This window comes from Lepidochelys kempii, chromosome 1 (assembly GCF_965140285.1).
Source record: "Lepidochelys kempii isolate rLepKem1 chromosome 1, rLepKem1.hap1, whole genome shotgun sequence".
Lineage (NCBI taxonomy): Eukaryota > Metazoa > Chordata > Testudines > Cheloniidae > Lepidochelys > Lepidochelys kempii.
This window is the reverse complement of record NC_136380.1, coordinates 224904021-224921888: the sequence shown is the minus strand read 5'-3', so window position 1 is coordinate 224921888 and position 17868 is coordinate 224904021. Positions and strand designations below refer to the sequence as shown.

General features: G+C 41.8%; 1 protein-coding gene across 1 annotated transcript in view; it reads left to right on the top strand.

The window, feature by feature from the left end:
• Nucleotides 1–16459, top strand: part of CREBL2 (cAMP responsive element binding protein like 2) — a 37159-nt gene extending 20700 nt beyond the window's left edge. Inside the window, exons 2-4 of the mRNA XM_073315520.2 lie at nucleotides 5602–5799; nucleotides 7022–7169; nucleotides 15136–16459. Coding sequence (XP_073171621.1) covers nucleotides 5602–5799; nucleotides 7022–7169; nucleotides 15136–15140 — 351 coding nt within the window. The 3' untranslated portion in view covers nucleotides 15141–16459. The remainder of the gene's footprint in view (nucleotides 1–5601; nucleotides 5800–7021; nucleotides 7170–15135) is intronic.
• The last annotated feature ends 1409 nt before the right edge of the window (nucleotides 16460–17868 follow it).

Here is a 17868-nt window from a genome sequence, read left to right as displayed (position 1 = left end):
ATGGGAAAACATTGAAACAATTTGAAACAGAAAAGAAAACCCCAGTCTTGGAAAACTAAGAATGGGAGGAGTTTCCCCCCACTTTGAATATCTATAGTGAACAAAACTGCAAACCTTTAAAAATGGAAGGGGTTTGAACTGAACAGCCTCCAGAAACTGAGGGACTGTCACTTGACAGGTGCTGTCCATGAAACACTGGGAAACTGTTCAGAGGCAATAGGTAACTTGTGTTAGAAAAAGGAGTTGATATAATTTGAAAGTGTAAAGCCTGAGGTTGTATCTTTGTTTATTTTCTGTGTAACTTGTGTATGTTTGCTTTTCCTATTTTATCTTTGAATCTGTGACCTTTTTTCTATTAAATAAACCTTTTGTTTATTTTTACCCCAAGCAGGTCTGTGGTGTGCAAACTGTGGAATGTATGTGCCAACGCAAAACTAGTGTTGGGGGGTTGGTTTTATGTCTTCAGGGGTGATGAGCCAGAGGGGAAAAGTCCAAGTGCCTGGTAGTTAAGAACTTGGGGTGGTCAGATTTGAGGAGACTCAGGACTGGAAGAGTTGTTGGTGTCAACCTGGAAGGAGTAATTAGTCTGATGGAATCCAGGGTGAGACCTTTATGCTTGTGGGGTGGCTATTGATGTCAGGGCTCTGAGTCATTGCAGCATAGCATTAAGGCACCCAAGATTACAGAGCAGGTGGCAACAGAACCTCTAACTAGTTTGAGAGATTCCCAAAACATCACCCTGGTCCAGTATATGCTGATGCAGCAGCAGTGCGAGCTTTCCCACATTACCCTATCAATGTGCTTCAGCCCTTAGTTTCCCCACCAGTGCTCATATTCTGCATGTCCTGTTGATCTGTCTTTCCAGTGAGGAATCTGATTCTGTACATGGCTCCCTCTGGAATCTAGCATAGCTGCTTTGGGTTTCTGCCAGGTCTCTTCCCATTGGTCTTTTGCCCTTTTTCCTCCTCTCAGAAAGCTGATTGCTGTCTTTATATCCCTCCCAAGCCAAGTAGCTATGCCCTGAACTCAGATACCTCTCATGAGCAAGAGTGATATGAAGATCTCAATATGGTATTAGAAAGGGGAGAAGACATTTTTCCTTGGTTGCTGAAATCTGCAAAAAAAAAAAAAAAATTAACTGAAACATAAACTCTTTTGAATTTCTGACAAACTGATAAGGTGGGTGAGGTAATATCTTTTATTGGGCCAACTTCTGTTGGTGAGAGAGTTACAGAGCTTCTTCTTCAGCTCTGTGCAAGCTCGGAAGCTTGTCTATCACCAACAGAAGTTAATCCAAAAGAAGATATTACCTCACCCACCTTATGTCTCTCTACTACCCTGTAACTAACACGGCTACAACAAATAATGTCATTATTATGATTACTAATGGTGATCTTTCTCTTTTGGCTCTTGATCACACGACTATTTAAAAAGACAGTTGCTGAATGCTAATAACTCCTGATACTATATTAACTCAGAGCAAATAGGGAGTTCGGGAGTTTTTTTTTTTTTCTGTCATCCATGTCTGGATTCAGCTTGCAGTACTGTCTTATGTCATTCTCTGCTGTCATATCAACATAGCAACCAACTAAGCAAACATAACTGGAAGTAAAGGAAGAGACAGTAATACAAAGGATTTAACCAAGATTTTTTTCTAGCCATGTTGCTCAAATTTACAGTAAAGAACAAAAAGACCCGTGTTCCCAAAAAAAAATACCTGTTGTGGTAGCAGGACTGTATTAAATCACCTGGTTATGTGCAAAGTGGAGCAGAATCATGTGAGAACCTGTGGTTGAAACCTTGAGACTCTTCCTGGGCTGTGTGGAGATTAGAATATTATGGAATTGTTGATATCCATCTCAAATCAGAGGGGAGGATGCTTCAAATTTAAATTACCACAATTGTGGCGGCTAACTCATAGGAGAGTAGTGACCTTAAAGACAGAGCCTGCTGCCCTCCCATCTGTGGATAGAGCCCTATGTACAGGGCAACTTAAGTGATCAGAGAACTTGGAAGGGAGGGCAAATAGTGTACCAAAATATAAAAAGTGTTGTGTAGCATGAGTAGAGGTCTGTCAAGGTGAAAGGATAATCTAACTGCTTCATAAACTGTGTATGTACAGTGTCACAGAAATTTAATGTAGCCACTCCTGGGAAATATGGCAGCAGCCAACTAAGCACATTGCACAACAGTGTAAGAGGTAAGCTTTTGCTTAAGAACACAAAGGCAAATCTCTCTTCTGGTTCCATAGAGTCTTAAGTGTTTTAAACCTGATGCTTAGATCATTAAGGCAGGTTTCAGAGGAACAGCCGTGTTAGTCTGTATTCGCAAAAAGAAAAGGAGTACTTGTGGCACCTTAGAGACTAACCAATTTATTTGAGCATGAGCTTGCTCAAATAAATTGGTTAGTCTCTAAGGTGCCACAAGTACTCCTTTTCTTTTTAGATCATTAAGATGTGATCTCTGGGATAATGTAATATCCAGAAACTCTGGAATCTCCTTTGGGAATATTAATGTTCCAGTCCCATGATCGTGTTTTGGATGATAGGTAAAAAAAGACCATGTACTCTGAGTGCCTGGGGCCCTTCTTATTTATTTATTTTAATATAATATATAACTCCTGTCGCACTTCAAACATATAAAGCATTATACAAGTAAGCCATATTGGAATAAGCAACCAAGCCTTAGTTATTGCAGTGAAGCAAAACATTTAGTTTGCATGGAAACCAGCCAATTATTATAACTGTGTCTGACAAGGTGCTAAGAAAACTTTTTTTTGCTTTGGGTTAAATTTACCACAGGTATAGCCTAGTGAGATCAATGGAGGAATGTGAGAATGAATTTTGTTCCATTGGCATTTTTTATTTGAATTTAAAATAGGAAATCTTAAATAACATGCTTTGGAGTCTTCTGTCATGGGAAGGGTGCAGGGAACTTAACAGTTAAAATAACATTCTGCAGCTCAAACTTGACAAAGGATTTGAATTTTCTTCTGATCTTATGACTTCATCATATTTGTTTCAAAATCAATAGAAGTTCATGAAGTACGCTGTGTTTCCCTGTTTGCCCAGGGCAGGCAGCCACTTCTGAATAAATTAGAAAAGGCAATATATGAGGGGATAGGATTAGGCTGCCAAGTGATTGCTGAATCATTTCACTACATAAAGAATGAGTTCTGTTGTCCAATCCACTTTTTATTCTAGAAAGAGTTCACTTAGTGATAAATTGTTTTTACTGTGTGATGCTACAAAACAAACTTGCTTTGATAATCACAGATATCACTTGTTCTACAATGTTTGTGTTATGCAATAAAAACCTGCTGTAACACTTGAACATTTGAACACTTGCCTATAAGAAAAATACAGTGCGTGCATAAATTGCTACATCTGAATTGCAAGGTAAAGGTGCAGTACTAACTGGTGTATTCATCACAGGTTTTTAAAATCTGGGAAAATCAAACCAGGGATCCATGAAGGTATTGGGTGTAGAGGAAAGTCCCAGTGCTCTGCTCATCAAACTGAAGGATTCTAATCACCCTACAGTGAGAGTTTCTTTTTGGTTGGTAGCGTGGGCTGCATGCCTAGCAAAACATTTGCAAGGCAGCTCCATGTAATAGCACCGGTATTGGGTTTGAAAGAAATCTAGGTGCCGCGTTCTGCATTAGAAGCAAAATATGTCGGGAGGGGAATTGAGGAGTAAATGGTAGAAAAATTATTCCTTTCTACACACTGCTGTATTTGAAATGTAGTACATTTTAAAGTAGATTCTCCTAATTCAGTAATGGTAGCTGGGTACTTCACATGGAGTATACATTCAATTCCTGTGGAGGTAGCAGTATTGGGACAGGAGAGGGAGTGGAATGGAATAGAAATTGGGAATGGAAACGTAACCAAATTACCAGTTAACTAAAATCTGTCATAGATTCCTTTGGAAATGAATCAGGACTAAGAGGATGCGCGTGGGATGGACTGGGGTTAGAATAGACTCCCTGGAACTGTGGTTTCAAATCCCATCAGGGTCAACTTGGCCCTTCATTCTTCTGTTGCACATAAATAGAACGTGTCACATAATTTGCTGTGGGTGTGTGTGTGTGTGTGTGTGTGTGTGTGTGTGCTTTCAGGTATGAAACTTTAACATCTGAGGTGTTCTGCCTGTTTTGCAAGAACATCACTTGGCCCTCTTCGAAAGAATAGAGCTTTGTTCTGGTATCCATGGCCAACATTTACTACTTCTCACTGTTGCATAGCTAATCTGTGTCATCGAGGTGGCTGCACTTTGGTGGTACCGCATTATTACTATTTTTTATTTATTGCCATAACACTTTATTTCCCAACTCTCCATAATAGATATTGTACAAACACATAACAAAAAGACAATGCCTGCTCTATGAGCGTAAGTGTATATATTTTGAGATGGAAGATGCTACAGTATACAGTTGTAAAATAGGAATATGCTGTAGCTCTATACAATTATTTCAAGTTGCTATATGTAATGTTATAGCTATAGTGAGGCAATGGTTTTTTGGTTTAAATCATAACACTATTGTCTTTTTGATGAAGATCTATAGAATATATATATATGGTTAGATGGACTCGTAAAAGCCTAAGGGGGGGAGAGAGAGAGGAGTCAAGATTATAGAGAAACTGCAACATGAAATATTTCTTAATTTATTAACTTTTACAATATTGCTGTTCTGTGTATCAATAAAGCATTTAAGATCTGCTTTGGAAAATCGTGAAAGCTTACCAACACAGACAATCTACTTTACCTTCCTGTCTCTATGAAGATGATACTTTTGTCATCTATCGAAAAAACAAAAATCTGTCATGAGCAAGTGAAACTTTGCAGAGCTGACCTTAAGAAGCAAAGGTCTGTGTATATAGATTGAGACTCCTTTTGTAAAATGTATTTTGGAAACAAGAAGTGGCTCTATCTCATATTGATGAATAGATTTTTTTATTTTTTTTTTTAAGACTTATGTCTGCATGAAACCCTACAAAGCTCAGCTGCAGCCATGATTTGTATCTGATTTGGAAATCAACCTTGTAATTTTATTAAAACAATAGTTTTAGGATTATTATATAATCATAAACTCCTATTTAAGATGCTAAACTCCATTCTGACTTTGGGGCTCTGTAATATTCCTAGTGGACAGGATTCCTCACTGCATGTCATGGTTCATAATGGCAGTTGATACAGGCCCTCATACTTGGCTGGTGAGTTGATTGATCTTTTTGTGCTTCTGCAAAATAGTTCTCCAGGTCATATAGCGCACAGTACAGCTGCCTGAGCAGTGCTTCACATTAAGAAGTCCTTGTTACTGCTGCTGCTGTTTAACTACTTTCATCAGCCCCTGAAAATAAAAAGTAAACTCTTCTTCCTCTGTTATCCAGTATCAACTAAAATAGTGACTACACTTGAGGCATCAGAGAATTTGATAGAATATTGCTGTTTTGATTTTCATACACCACTTTTATTCCTTCATGGTAAATTTACCAGCAGTAGGCTCCCCTCTTGCTATGCAAATCCAGCACAACAGGAGGAAGTTCATGCTTATTCCCCCCAAGCTGAATGGAAGTTTAATTTACTGTCACCTTATAGGTGGTCGGAGGCAAAGTAAAGAAACCAGGCAAACGAGGTCGTAAACCAGCCAAAATAGATTTGAAGGCAAAACTTGAGAGAAGTCGTCAGAGTGCAAGAGAATGCAGAGCAAGAAAGAAGCTGAGATACCAGTATCTGGAAGAGCTGGTATCAAGCAGAGAGAGAGCAATCTGTGCACTTAGAGAAGAGCTGGAAATGGTAAGGAATTTTCTTCTAACCTAAACCTGGGTTTGGGCTAGATCCTGCTCTCATTGAAGTCATTGAGAGTTTTGTTATTGACTTAAATGAGAGCATGATTAGGTCATGAAATGTAAAAATCACAAGAACAAATATGTTAAGTGCTTGCTTGGTTTACATGTTGAATATGATCCTGGTATAAGAAGCAGTTTACAAGATTAGTCATATTTGTACTAGATATAGGTAAGCAAGGTGACTGCTGTGCATAAATTTTGTCATCTTAAAATCTTATTTCTTATATCTCGGAAAGTGTCTGATTTCAAGGGCTGGGAAGGGGCATAGTGAAATATTGATATGTAGAGTCATCTGTAGTTTGTAGACATGTTCAGCCAGCCTTTGCTTTTGTGCATGTGGCTGACTCTCCATGCACAAAATTGTATTTGCATGTGTAGATTGTGTACTTGGTTGCTCAGCTGTCTAGTTCTCATTGTGTGCACGAAATGGGTGTATGCACACTTTTGCAGGCACAGTTAGTTGGTGGCCAAAAGTGAGCTTGAAACATGGAGGCTTTGGTTGGAAATTTAGTCTTTAGTAGGCTGTGTTCTGAGTTACCCAAAATAATCAACTTTGTTTAAGAATCAGTGGATAGTCCAACAACAATCCTTTACTTTCTCTTCTTTGATTGGTAGCTTTTATTCATAGTTTAATCAGCAGAGGTTAGGTTGGTAACCTCTACTTTCCCATCCCTCTGTCCCTGAGAACCAAAAAAAGTTTGTATGTTTTGTAGCCTGTTCATGAGGGAGTTTTAATCAGTTTATGATGTGGCTGAAAGGAAGGGAAGCTTCCCATAATTCTGGCGTGCAGAGTACCAGAAAAGAACTCCTGAGTATCCACCAGCATTAGATTCATATGAAATCGTTGCTTTAAAAGGTGGTGAGCTGGAAGAGTATTCTGGCTATTGACATGCCAGCAAAAGCTTACAGTGTTCCTTGCAGTTTAATTACTGTATTGTAGTATGTAGCACTGCCACCAGTAGTAGTTTTATTAACTGAAGCAAGATTTGCTCAGGCCAGTTGTGTAATCATGAACACGTGCTTGACTCATCAGCAATCATGTAAAAGGCTCCAGCCTAGTACATTCTAACCTTAAATGAAGACACCGGAAGGTAAAGATTACAGCTCTGTTTTGTCTGCTAATGTGATCTTGCCAGTTTACTAGTACTTAACGTGTTTGCATATTTCAGTACAAACAGTGGTGCATGGCAATGGACCAAGGGAAAATCCCCTCTGAAATAAAAGCCCTGCTAACTGGGGAGGAGCAAAGCAAAGCACAGCAGAACTCAACCAAACTTGCCAAGACTGGGAAGACAGAAACACACAGTAACAATCCCTGTGAGTATCATGCTTGTGATAACAAAATAGGAACTGAGTCTTTCTTCGTGTAGGAGTGCCATGGTGGTAGGCAGAAGCATAAGGATGTGTTCTCATACACAAATGATCAATTGTAGCATTGAGACAAAGGGTTTAGTGGGATGTATAAAGACTTTGCGATATTTACGTAAACAAGTACAACACATGCAGTTGTAGTAGCTTCAAAGATGGGTGATAATTTTCAAGAGAAATTGATACGTTTCAGAGCAGATGATGTTTTTCCCCTATGATGAAATTTTAAACATTTGACCTGTTCTGTAGAATGCAAGCAAGAGAAGGGAAACAGCAACTTTTAACAAATTATATCTTAGCAAAAGTTAAATGGAATTTCATGGGCCAAAGAAAAGGCACTTCATAAGCGTGAAGGAATTTCCCCTGTTGAATATCCAAGGCCTGCTGCAAACAATGGAGTTGTGAGAACTTCCTAAAGAAAAGGTAGTAAGAATTCTTTCTAATGAAGCATTTTAGGCTGTCTAAATAAAGGGGCTGTTAGCAGCAGCCCCTATAATACTGTGCAGGTGCATGCATATGTGCACACTTTTTGTATACTCAGCTTATAAAGACAAGTATTTTTCTTTCATTCAGAACTTTCACCACCCCCGTTTGCTGCAGTTTTTTCTCTCCCTTCCCATAACTGAACCATGTCTACACTCCTACCCCCACCAGTGGGCCAACTGCCTCCCAATCCCACTTGCCATGTACTGCCTCCTTTATATGCCACCAACTGGTCCTGCGCCTCTATATTCTGGTTTCTATGCCAGTTTCTCCCCAGTCTTAGCTTCCAGTTCAGCTTGCCTCTTCCGTGCCAATTCCTTGTTCAAAGGTAATGCCAGGAACCAGTAGCAAGGAACCTCCCCAATGGCTATACTGGGACCCTTGGGCTGCATATTGGCAGCAGTTTGCCAGACCTTTGGCTCTGGGGAATGAAGGTGGTAGAGCTGCACAGTCCTCCCCAACCAACCTTCCAGTGTGAGGAAACATTTGAGGAACAGGAGGCTAGGGTGGTTAAGGAGGCTGCTCTTCAAACTCCCATTTCATTCTTGTCTCCAGACAAGGTAGTCATGCCTCTGCAACCGTCTATGGCTGACAGTTTTCTCCAGTTCCAGGACCTTGTGAAGAAGGTGGCTGACTCCCTTCTTATAGCTCAAGAATAGATCTAGGACTCGCAGCACAAGCAGCTGGACATTCTACAACAGGCAACATCCACCTGGGTTATGCTACCCATTAATGAAGCACTCCTGGATCCAGCAAAGACTGTGTGGCAAACTTCTGCCGCCATCCTACCAACTTGTAAATGGGCGGATAAGAAATAGTCTGTTCTTCCCAGTGGCTCAGATTTGTGTTTTCCCACCTAATTCCCTGGTGGTGGGTGGTGTAAATGAGTGGGGAAAACAGCATTACTCCAGGTCTGCCACTTATGACAAAGACCAAAAGAGGTGAGACCTTTTTGGCAGAAAGTTCTACTTATCTGTGACCCTCTAATTTTGGATCACAAACAATCAGGTGATCATGGCCAAGTACAACTTCATGGACTGTAATAAATTTGCTGCTTTCATTGAACATCTTCCGCAGGAGCATAGAGAACATTTTCAGGCCATCATTGCAGAAGGTCAGTTGTTAGCCAGAACCTCTCTTCAAGAGTCCGTTGATGCCGCGGACACTGCTGCCAGATCCATCTCCACAGCGGTTATTATGCTCATGGTGTCATAGCTCCAGCTCTCTGGGTTCCTGAAAGAGGTTCAAAACAGTGCTGAGGACCTCTTGTTTGATGGTTGGAAGCTCTTCTTGGAGATCATGGATGAATCCCTGCATACACTAAAGGACTCCAGGGCCACATTAAGATTTTTGGATATATATACACTGCTGCGAACAAAAGCAGATTTAGTATATCCCAAACTGCCGAAAGATTGTCATACCCAGTTCTCAGGATTTCGCAGTACCACTGAACTTGCTAGGAAAAGACAAAAATTCCAGAGAGAGAGAGAGCTACTTCCTCTCCTTCAGTGAGTACCCAGTCATCATTGAAACAGCAATTTTGATGGGTCAGTCGAAAGTTTGATTTCTCCCTCACCTCTAGTTCACGAGGGGCAACCACTTACCCACTTCCCCACCTTTGTAGACCACCTTTCCCATTTCCATCTGGCTTGGTGGCATATTACAACAGAGAAGTGGGTCTGAGGTCATAACATCAGACTGTATCATTTATTTTGTCCCTCCCCCCAACTAGTCCATGTCCTTCAGGCACCCGTCTCACAAGACTATACTGAGACAAGAAGTGCACTATCTTCTTCTAAATTTAGGAGCAATAAAGCCAGTCCATCCCCTCACATGGGGAAAGGGTTTTACTCCAAGTATTTCTTCTTGCCATAGAAAGACATAGGGTGGAGCTGGATCTTGGATCTGAGACCACTGAACAAATTCGTAAAGTCTCAGAAGTTTAGGATAGTGACTCTGGCAGCTATAATTCCTTATCTAGAGGCTGGAGATTGGTTTTTGGCCCTCGACCTACAGGTCACTTATTTCCATATAGTGATACGCTCCCTGCGCCCCACAGGAAATACCAGCGTTTTACCATGGGCCAGGATAATTTTTGATACTGAGTACTTCCCTATTCTCAAAGATTCTAGCCACAGTAACTGCTTACCTTTGGTGAGAAACTATTTTAGTCTTCCTATATTTGAACAATTGGCTACTCAGGGGCTGACCTTATGAAGCAGTACTGACTTGTACCCAGATGGCCCTTTCTCTCTTCCAGGAGTTGGGTCTGCAGCTAAATATATATATATATATTTTATATATAGATATAAAAAAAATCCATATTAGAACCTGTACAGAGAATACAATTCAGAGGGGAGTACTTGGATTTGTCGGCAGCCAGGGCTTACCTTACCACAGACAGGCTCATAACTGTGTCTGATCTGGATGGTTGGAACAATTCAAGGAAGCCCCTGTACAATAAGGAACTGTTTACAGCTCCTAGATCATATGGCTGATTGCACCTTTGTGACTGAGCATGCAAGATTATGCCTGGGCTGGCTCAGGAGGACCTATTCATCAACCTGACACAGCCTGGTCAAACAGGTCATGGTTCCCCTCCAGTTGAAGAATTCCTTAGATTGGCTCAAAAATCAACTCAGTGTTTGATTTGATTTGTGGAGACATCCCTTTCGTTGCCCTGATCCAACAATAATTGTGAACGGATGCATCACTATTGGGGAGCATACCTGAATGGCCTGAGGAAACCAGTTTCCATGTCAGCCTGTTGGAATTCAGAGCAGTCAGGAATGCCTGCCTTCGGTTCCTACCCCTTATCGGGGCAGATCAATCAGGATCATGACAATGTGGCTTACATGTTTTTTATCAGCAAACAGGGAGGAACAAGATTCCCCACCCTGTACACCAATGCTATAAATTTATGGAAATGGTATATAGCCCATCAGATTCAGATATCAACCGTTTACTCTCCTGGAGTCCAGAATTTCACAGCCCGTGTGCTCAGAGGAGCTTCTCCCAGGACTATAAATGGGAGTTGAACTTCCATGCATTCTCTCCAATACTGCTAATATTAAGAGCGATGAACAAGATCAGACAGGACAAGGCCAGGCTTATTTTTATAGTACTGACATGGCTGAGACAAGCTTAGTATCCTCACCTGCTTCACTTGTTGTCCATCTGGTGTTCAAGCTTCCAACCACCCCTCCTCTCCTCTCCCAGTATGCAGGTCATGTGCTTCACCCCAACCTAGGAGTCCTCCGCCTCTGAGCATGACTTCCACGTGGCTTATAGGATTGGAGTCCACCTGCTCAACAGACGTACAACAAGTATTACTAAACAACAGAATGGAATCAACTCTACTAACTTATCTTCAGAAATGGAAAAGATCCAACCAGTGATGTCACCATCGCTGACTTGTGCCTACATCCACCTCGCTTACAGCCATGCTGGATTACCTGCTGGATCTAAAGAAATCAGGGTTATCAATTATCTCGATTTAAGGTTCACCTGGCCGCAGTATCGACATTTCATCCTTCACTAGGAGGACTTTCCATATTTGCTCACCTTGTGCCCTCAACATTTTAGGGAGCTTCTACCTCCGGGTTAAGGATCCCACTCCAACTTGGGTTCTCAACCTGGTACTCAAATATCTCATAAGACCTCCGTTTCAGTCTATGGCAACCTGATCCTTACTTCATTTATCTGTGAAGAAGGTCTTTTCTAGTAGCTATCAAGTTGGCCTGTAGGGTTGGTGAAATTGGGGCCTTGATGGCAGCCCCTCCCCCCGCCCATTTGCGGTATCTTTCACTGTTGTACCTAAAGTGCTGTTGGATTTTCATCTTACTGAGTCCATTCATCTACTGGTGTTTTTCCCAAAACCACGTAAGTCTCAGCTGGAGACCTGCTTTCATACCTGAGATGTTAGATGGGCGTTAGCCTTCTATCTAGGTAGGAACTAGCTGTTTTGGAAATCACCTAGACTGTTTGTCTCCATTGCAGAGAGATCCAGGAGATTCTCAGTCTCTGCCCAGAGACTTTCAAGATGGATCTCTGGGTGTGTGGTAATTTGCTATGACACAGTGGGTGCTCTGCCCACCCTGGGGATAATAGCACACTCTATGGGATCAGAAGCAACATCCACAGCTTTATTCAAAATCATTCCAATGTCTGAGATATGTAGAGCTGCTACCTGGGCCTTAGGGCATGCTTTTTCTAAATATTATGCCTTGATCCATGCTGCCAGATGGGATGTGGTGCTTGGTAATGTGGTACTGTCTTCAGACCTGGACTCCATTCTGAAGCTCCCTCCTCCCTGTGGGGATACTCCTTGGGAGTCACCTGAAGTGAAGAATCCACGGAGACACTACTTGAAGAGGAGAAGAGGTGACTCACCCTGTACACTAATTGTAGCTCTTCAAGATGTGTCCCTATGGGTGTTCCACCGCCTGCCCTTCTCTGATTTGGACTGTTCTTTGACATTTGGATAGAGAAGGAACTGCTGAGGGTGGCTTGCCTGTGCAGCCCTATGTATCCTCGTTGTGCAGTGTGAGGTTGTATAGATAGCTGAATGGACACTGCTAAGGGAAAATCTGTGATCAAGAGGTGCACCCATAGGAACATACATCTTGAAGAACTAGTTACTGTGCAGGGTGAGGAACCTCTTCTTGATTTCTGAGTATAGCTTACATTTATCTAGTGTCTTTCATGCCACAGGATCTCAATGTTTCACAAATTTAAACTGTGTGGTACTTGAGTTCACGTTTAAATGCCAGTGGCCTCAGTGGGATATAAGCATGAGCTTAAAGTTAAGCACATACTTTAAATTCGTTGTTGAATCAGTGCTGTAGAAACTACACAGAGCAATTACTCTATTCATTAGAGGAATAATGAATAAAGAGCTGGATTCCAGATGAATTCAGAGCTGGATATGTGATAAGTGGACAAACCTTTGGTTGTACATCTCATCAAAAATACTATACCTCCTTCCTTGCTCCCTCCCTCCATTCTTTATTGTTTCATTATGATAGCTTTTTATGAAGGTTTCTTGTACAATAAGTTTGTTTTATGGGGGAGGGGGAAACAGAGCTGGAATTTTCACCCCCACCTTAAATTTCCCATCATGGTGAGCAATGGCTTCCCCATTTGCTGCCCTTCACATCATTAATGGGTGTGGCTTTCTGGATTAGCCAGCCATTGAACTTCTAGAAACCTGTCTAAAATGCCAGTCCACAGTCAGTCTGGCACATATAGTGTATTTGTGTTCTCATACCACCATTTTTGGGTGGGATAAAATGGTTATAGAATTAGATAAGGGAAATATGTTACAGCCTATGTCACGACCATGATCTGTAATAGAGTTGTCTATGCTGCAAACCAAAAAAAGTGTAGGCACACAGGTTCTGCTGTCTGTATCAGACAGCTGTATGCTGGTATGACTAGACAGTTAGTAAAGATGGGTCCAAACAGCAGTCTATTTGGTATCCTCCTGGCTTGCCCCAGACACTCTAGTTCAGAGGTGGGCAAACTACAGCCTGTGGGCCACATCCGGCCCACGGGACCCTCCTGCCCAGCCCCTGGCCCTGGAGGCTTGCCCCAGGCTGCTCCCCTGCTACTCCCCCTCCCCCGCAGGCTCAGCTCACTGCACCACTGGTGCAATGCTCTGGGCGGCACAGCAGGGCTGCAAGCTCCTGGGGCAGCGCAGCTGCAGAGCCCGGTCTGACCTGGTGCTCTGTGCTGCGTGGTAAGGGGGCAAGGAGGGTTGGATAGAGGGCAGGGGAGTTTGGGGTGGTGGTCAGGGGGTGGGGCAGTGGATAGGGGTCGGAGCAGTCAGAGGATGGGGAACAGGGGCGTTGAATGGGGGAAGAGGTTCCGGGGGGCAGTCCAGAAGGAGTGGGGGTTGGATGGGGCAGCGGGCGGCAGTCAGGGGCAGTGGTTCCGGGGGCAGTCAGGGGACAGGGAGAAGAGGTGGTTGGATGGGGCAGGGGTCCCAGGGGGGCAGTAAGGAAGGAAAGGGTGGTTGGATGGAGCAGCGGGACGGGGGGGGCACTCAGGGGCAGGGGTTCTAGGGGTGGTCAGGGGACAGAGAGTAAGGGTGGTTGGATGGGGCAGGGATCCCGGGAAGGACGGGGGGGCTGTCAGGGGGTGAGAAGCAGGGGGAGGGCTGATGGGGGGGGGGCCTGCGGGCCACACCCCCCTCCCCTAACCGGCCCTCCATACAATTTTCTAAACCCGATTCGGCCCTCAGGCCAAAAAGTTTGCCCGCCCCTGCTCTAGTTCAATAATAAGTAATTGAACTTGATTCAGGAATCACTGGATGAAATTCTATGGCCTGTGTTATGCAGGAAGTCAAACTAGATTAACAGATTTTAAGGTGAGAAACATTTATAATCTTCATGAGCTCTTCATTTTGGGGTTCATTAAATTCATCTGCTCCACTTGGAAACTGGTGTTTTAAAACTAATCTTATTCTTGCACACATGGTACCTTGTACCTGTGGATCTTGTCTAGACACAAAACCGCTCCCAGAACTGCTTCCCAACAAAGAAGAAATCTGGTCCTTCAAGTTGGGATGCCATCCAGTACACTAGATAATAAACTGACTCTCCTCCATAATTCCTGTCAGTGAAAGAGGTGTTTGACCCTCCCTCCCTGCTCCTCTTCCCTTTCTACCATTGTAGGTAATGTCATGCGGGCAGCTGGCTATCTCATGGAGAGATTGAAGAAGAAGGGGAGAACATCTCATATCCCCACCTATCATAAAAGAAATCTAAAAGTCAGTTAGGACATTAGGCCTGTTGCGGGGAGTGTGGGAATGGGGATAGAAATTATCCAAAGACTTCCAAAAACCTTGTTAGGTGAACCCTAGCACTACTTGGGTTTGTTACAAAACCCAGCACTTAATTTCCGTGCACTACTGTTCTACCATGTTTTGTATGTGCATGAAGTAGACAGGAAGGACCTGATTCACTGTTATATAGCAATAGTATGCTAATGAACTCAAGTGATTCTAATGGAATTACATGTGTATACAGTTGGAGTAAAGCAGTGTGAATCAGGTCCAAGGAATTCTTAGATAACCGTAAGAAAATAACCACTGTAAATCTTTCCCTTTTTCATCCCAGGTATTTATTTAATGTATGAAATCATGAAAAATGTGAGGGGATGGGTTTTGTATATCTGTCACTTCACAGAGAACATTTTGCCTAATTATATATTTTTAAGACCCATCAGTCATGGTTTGCTTTCATAATTGGATAATAAACATTCACCAAGGAATCTGGATTTCATAAAGTGCTTTTTAAAAGAACTTTATAACCTACACGTAGTTATTAAAATGTATTAGATTTCAAAAGGCTTTTCTTTTTCTTAACAGCTGAAACCATGAATATGTGTAGAAGAGTCCTTGTGATTATGATTGATTTTTCTTTTTCAGGGTGAAAGTTGTTCAGCTGATATGGAAGTCAGCGGTGAATCCAATCCTGCTTGGCATCCCATGAAAGAATGGAAATAATTTTGCTTCAGAGTTCTGTTTGCTATCTGTTCTGTGTGATCTTTTTAATTGTTACACCACAAAATCAGTGTTAATATCATAATAAAGAGTTGGACAGTAGCCCACAAATGTATAGAAATTCAGAGGTAAGGCTGAAATTCGACTTTAATCAATGCATGATTAAGTATTGTAGCATATGTGACATGTAAGATCATCTGATATCGATACCCCTTCTGTAGGGAGGGGGAAGACAAAATTTTAGCCTTAACACTAAATTTCCCTCTTGTTAATACTATGTAATGTTCTCTTGGTGTTTGCTTTTTGTAGAATTGAATTTGTTTATTACTTTTTATGGTGGTTACTTGAGGGGAGGGTGCTTTTTAATTTGCAGGAAGATATGAGTCCTCACGCTCCTGATATTGTATCAGTAGACCAAGATCAAGTTAAATTTGTTTTTGTCGTATGCATGTGTGGCATACATTGGAACAGCTTCCTTTAACCATTCTTGCAGAAGTTGTTAATATGTATTCGTGATACTGTCATTTGCATTGCTGTTCTCTATCTTGCCTCGTTTAAATTGAAATATTAAGAGCTTTGTTTCTTTACTCATGAATTGCAGCAACACCTCATTTTTAAAAAAAGAAACGCTGGTTTTCAGTTACTTTTGAAGTCACTGAACTTACAGTGGGTCTGATCCCTAGTCAATGGAAGCTTTTCCTGTGTAGAATGAAGGCGTAGACCCACTTGGTCTTATCTTCCCCTTTAACTCAAGACTGACTTTAATTAATTACACTGACACAGTTAAAGATGGCTTCAAGCCATAGTTCTTGCATACATAGGCTTGGCAGAATTTGATTATTTTTTAAAATAATATTGATGTTTATTTGTAAGCATTTTTTTCCTAGTTTAGTGATTTTTTTTACAGGTGCGCAAAATTACGGATTTTTAGCATGTTTTTGATTTAAATATTGACAATTGCAGGAAATTATGGGGGTGGGTCAGAAAATGGGGGCGGGGAGAAGACAATTAAGAGTAGACAGATTCAAAAAGTTAAAGCTTTATAGCCATTAAAACAAATTGACAACATCATATGTTGAAATAATACAAAAATATCCTTATATCAAACCCTGATAAGAAAATGCTGCTTGAGAACTTACTTGGCTTATCTGTAAATTTCAGTTATCAATGGAAATATTTTTTTCATATGTTTGTGTATGGTAAAATTGACATTTATGGACATTGACCAATAAAAATCAAATCCTTCCAAGCTTATGTATATGCCATGTTGTCTTTGAGTGGGCGATATAACAAAGTGAGGGTGGAAAATGCTGACCAACCGTTAGCAACAGTGGAGCTAACTGGCGCTCTGACGATAAAGTAAGATTCCATTCTGGGACAGGAGGCTATAAGTGGATTGCAAAGTGTATGTTTCAATGAACCAGCATGTTTGAAGTAAATGCGAAGATCTTCTTGCTATGGATGATGGTTTCTCCGTTCAGTCCTCCTTCCCTGGAAGCTGGCAAATAATTTAATTTTAAAAATACATGGTGCTGGGCACAGCAATGCTACACATTCTGTGGTGGGGTTTACCATTGGTGTCCTATAGCTTTGCCATCTAGTTTGATGGGAAAAGCTATGGAATGTTCCTAATACCTGCTGTGGGAATGCTTCTCTCTGACCTTTTTCTCCACATATAAATCCTCCTGTGTATGTCTATGTTGCTGGATTGGTTTTCATTTTGTTCTTTTTTTTGTTTGTTAGGCAGTACTTGGAAATGCCCCATGTGCCTTATCTCTGCCCCCCCACCAAGAGCCCTTCTGTAACACTTCTTCCCCGGCTATGACACTCCTTGCCCCTTTGACTGAGTAGGCCTGATCTTAGCTTCCATCAGAAGTTGTCATGTCTCTCTGAATGTCAGTTCTCTGGTGTTACTTGAAAACACTTGGCTTACTGACTACGCTTTGAGGAAGATATAACACCACTAGCCTATAACAACAATGTACAGCAGTTAAAAGCATTATTAGTGTTTGAAATTTGCTGGGCACACTTTAAACATTTCTGTCTCTTGCAAATTTGTGGGTCTTTTTTTAGCATTCAGGGATTTGGTTTGTGTTCCTTAAACTCCTGTGTTGCCCACTTCAAGCTTTGTCAGTAGTGAAAAGTGTTACTAAGGCCTTGTCTACACTGACACTTTACAGCGCTACAACTTTCTCGCTCATGGGGTGTGAAAAAACACACCCCTGAGCACAGCAGTTTTCAGCACTGTAACATGCTAGTGTAGACAGTGCCCCAGACTGGTTGCTACACCCCTCACAGAGGTGGGTGTTTGTTTTTTTTTTAGAGCACTGGGAGAGCTCTCTCCCAGTGCTCTGCCGTGACTACACTAGTGATGCTTAGCAGTGCTAGTGAAGATGTGCCCTAAGACAGAAGCCCAAATTTTGCTCTGATTTATATCTGTAAAACTCCTGTTGAAACCAAAGGAAAATGCACTTGTGTGAGAAGAGTATTTGGTCCAAAGGGCCTAATTCACCTGCCTCATCAGCAATAATGTAAACAATACTTAGCTCTTACATAGTGCTTTACATCCATACGTCTCAAAACACTTTACAAAGGAGGGCAGTATCAACCCATTTTACAGAGAGAGGCAAGTGAGGCACAGTTGGGAAAGTAACTTGC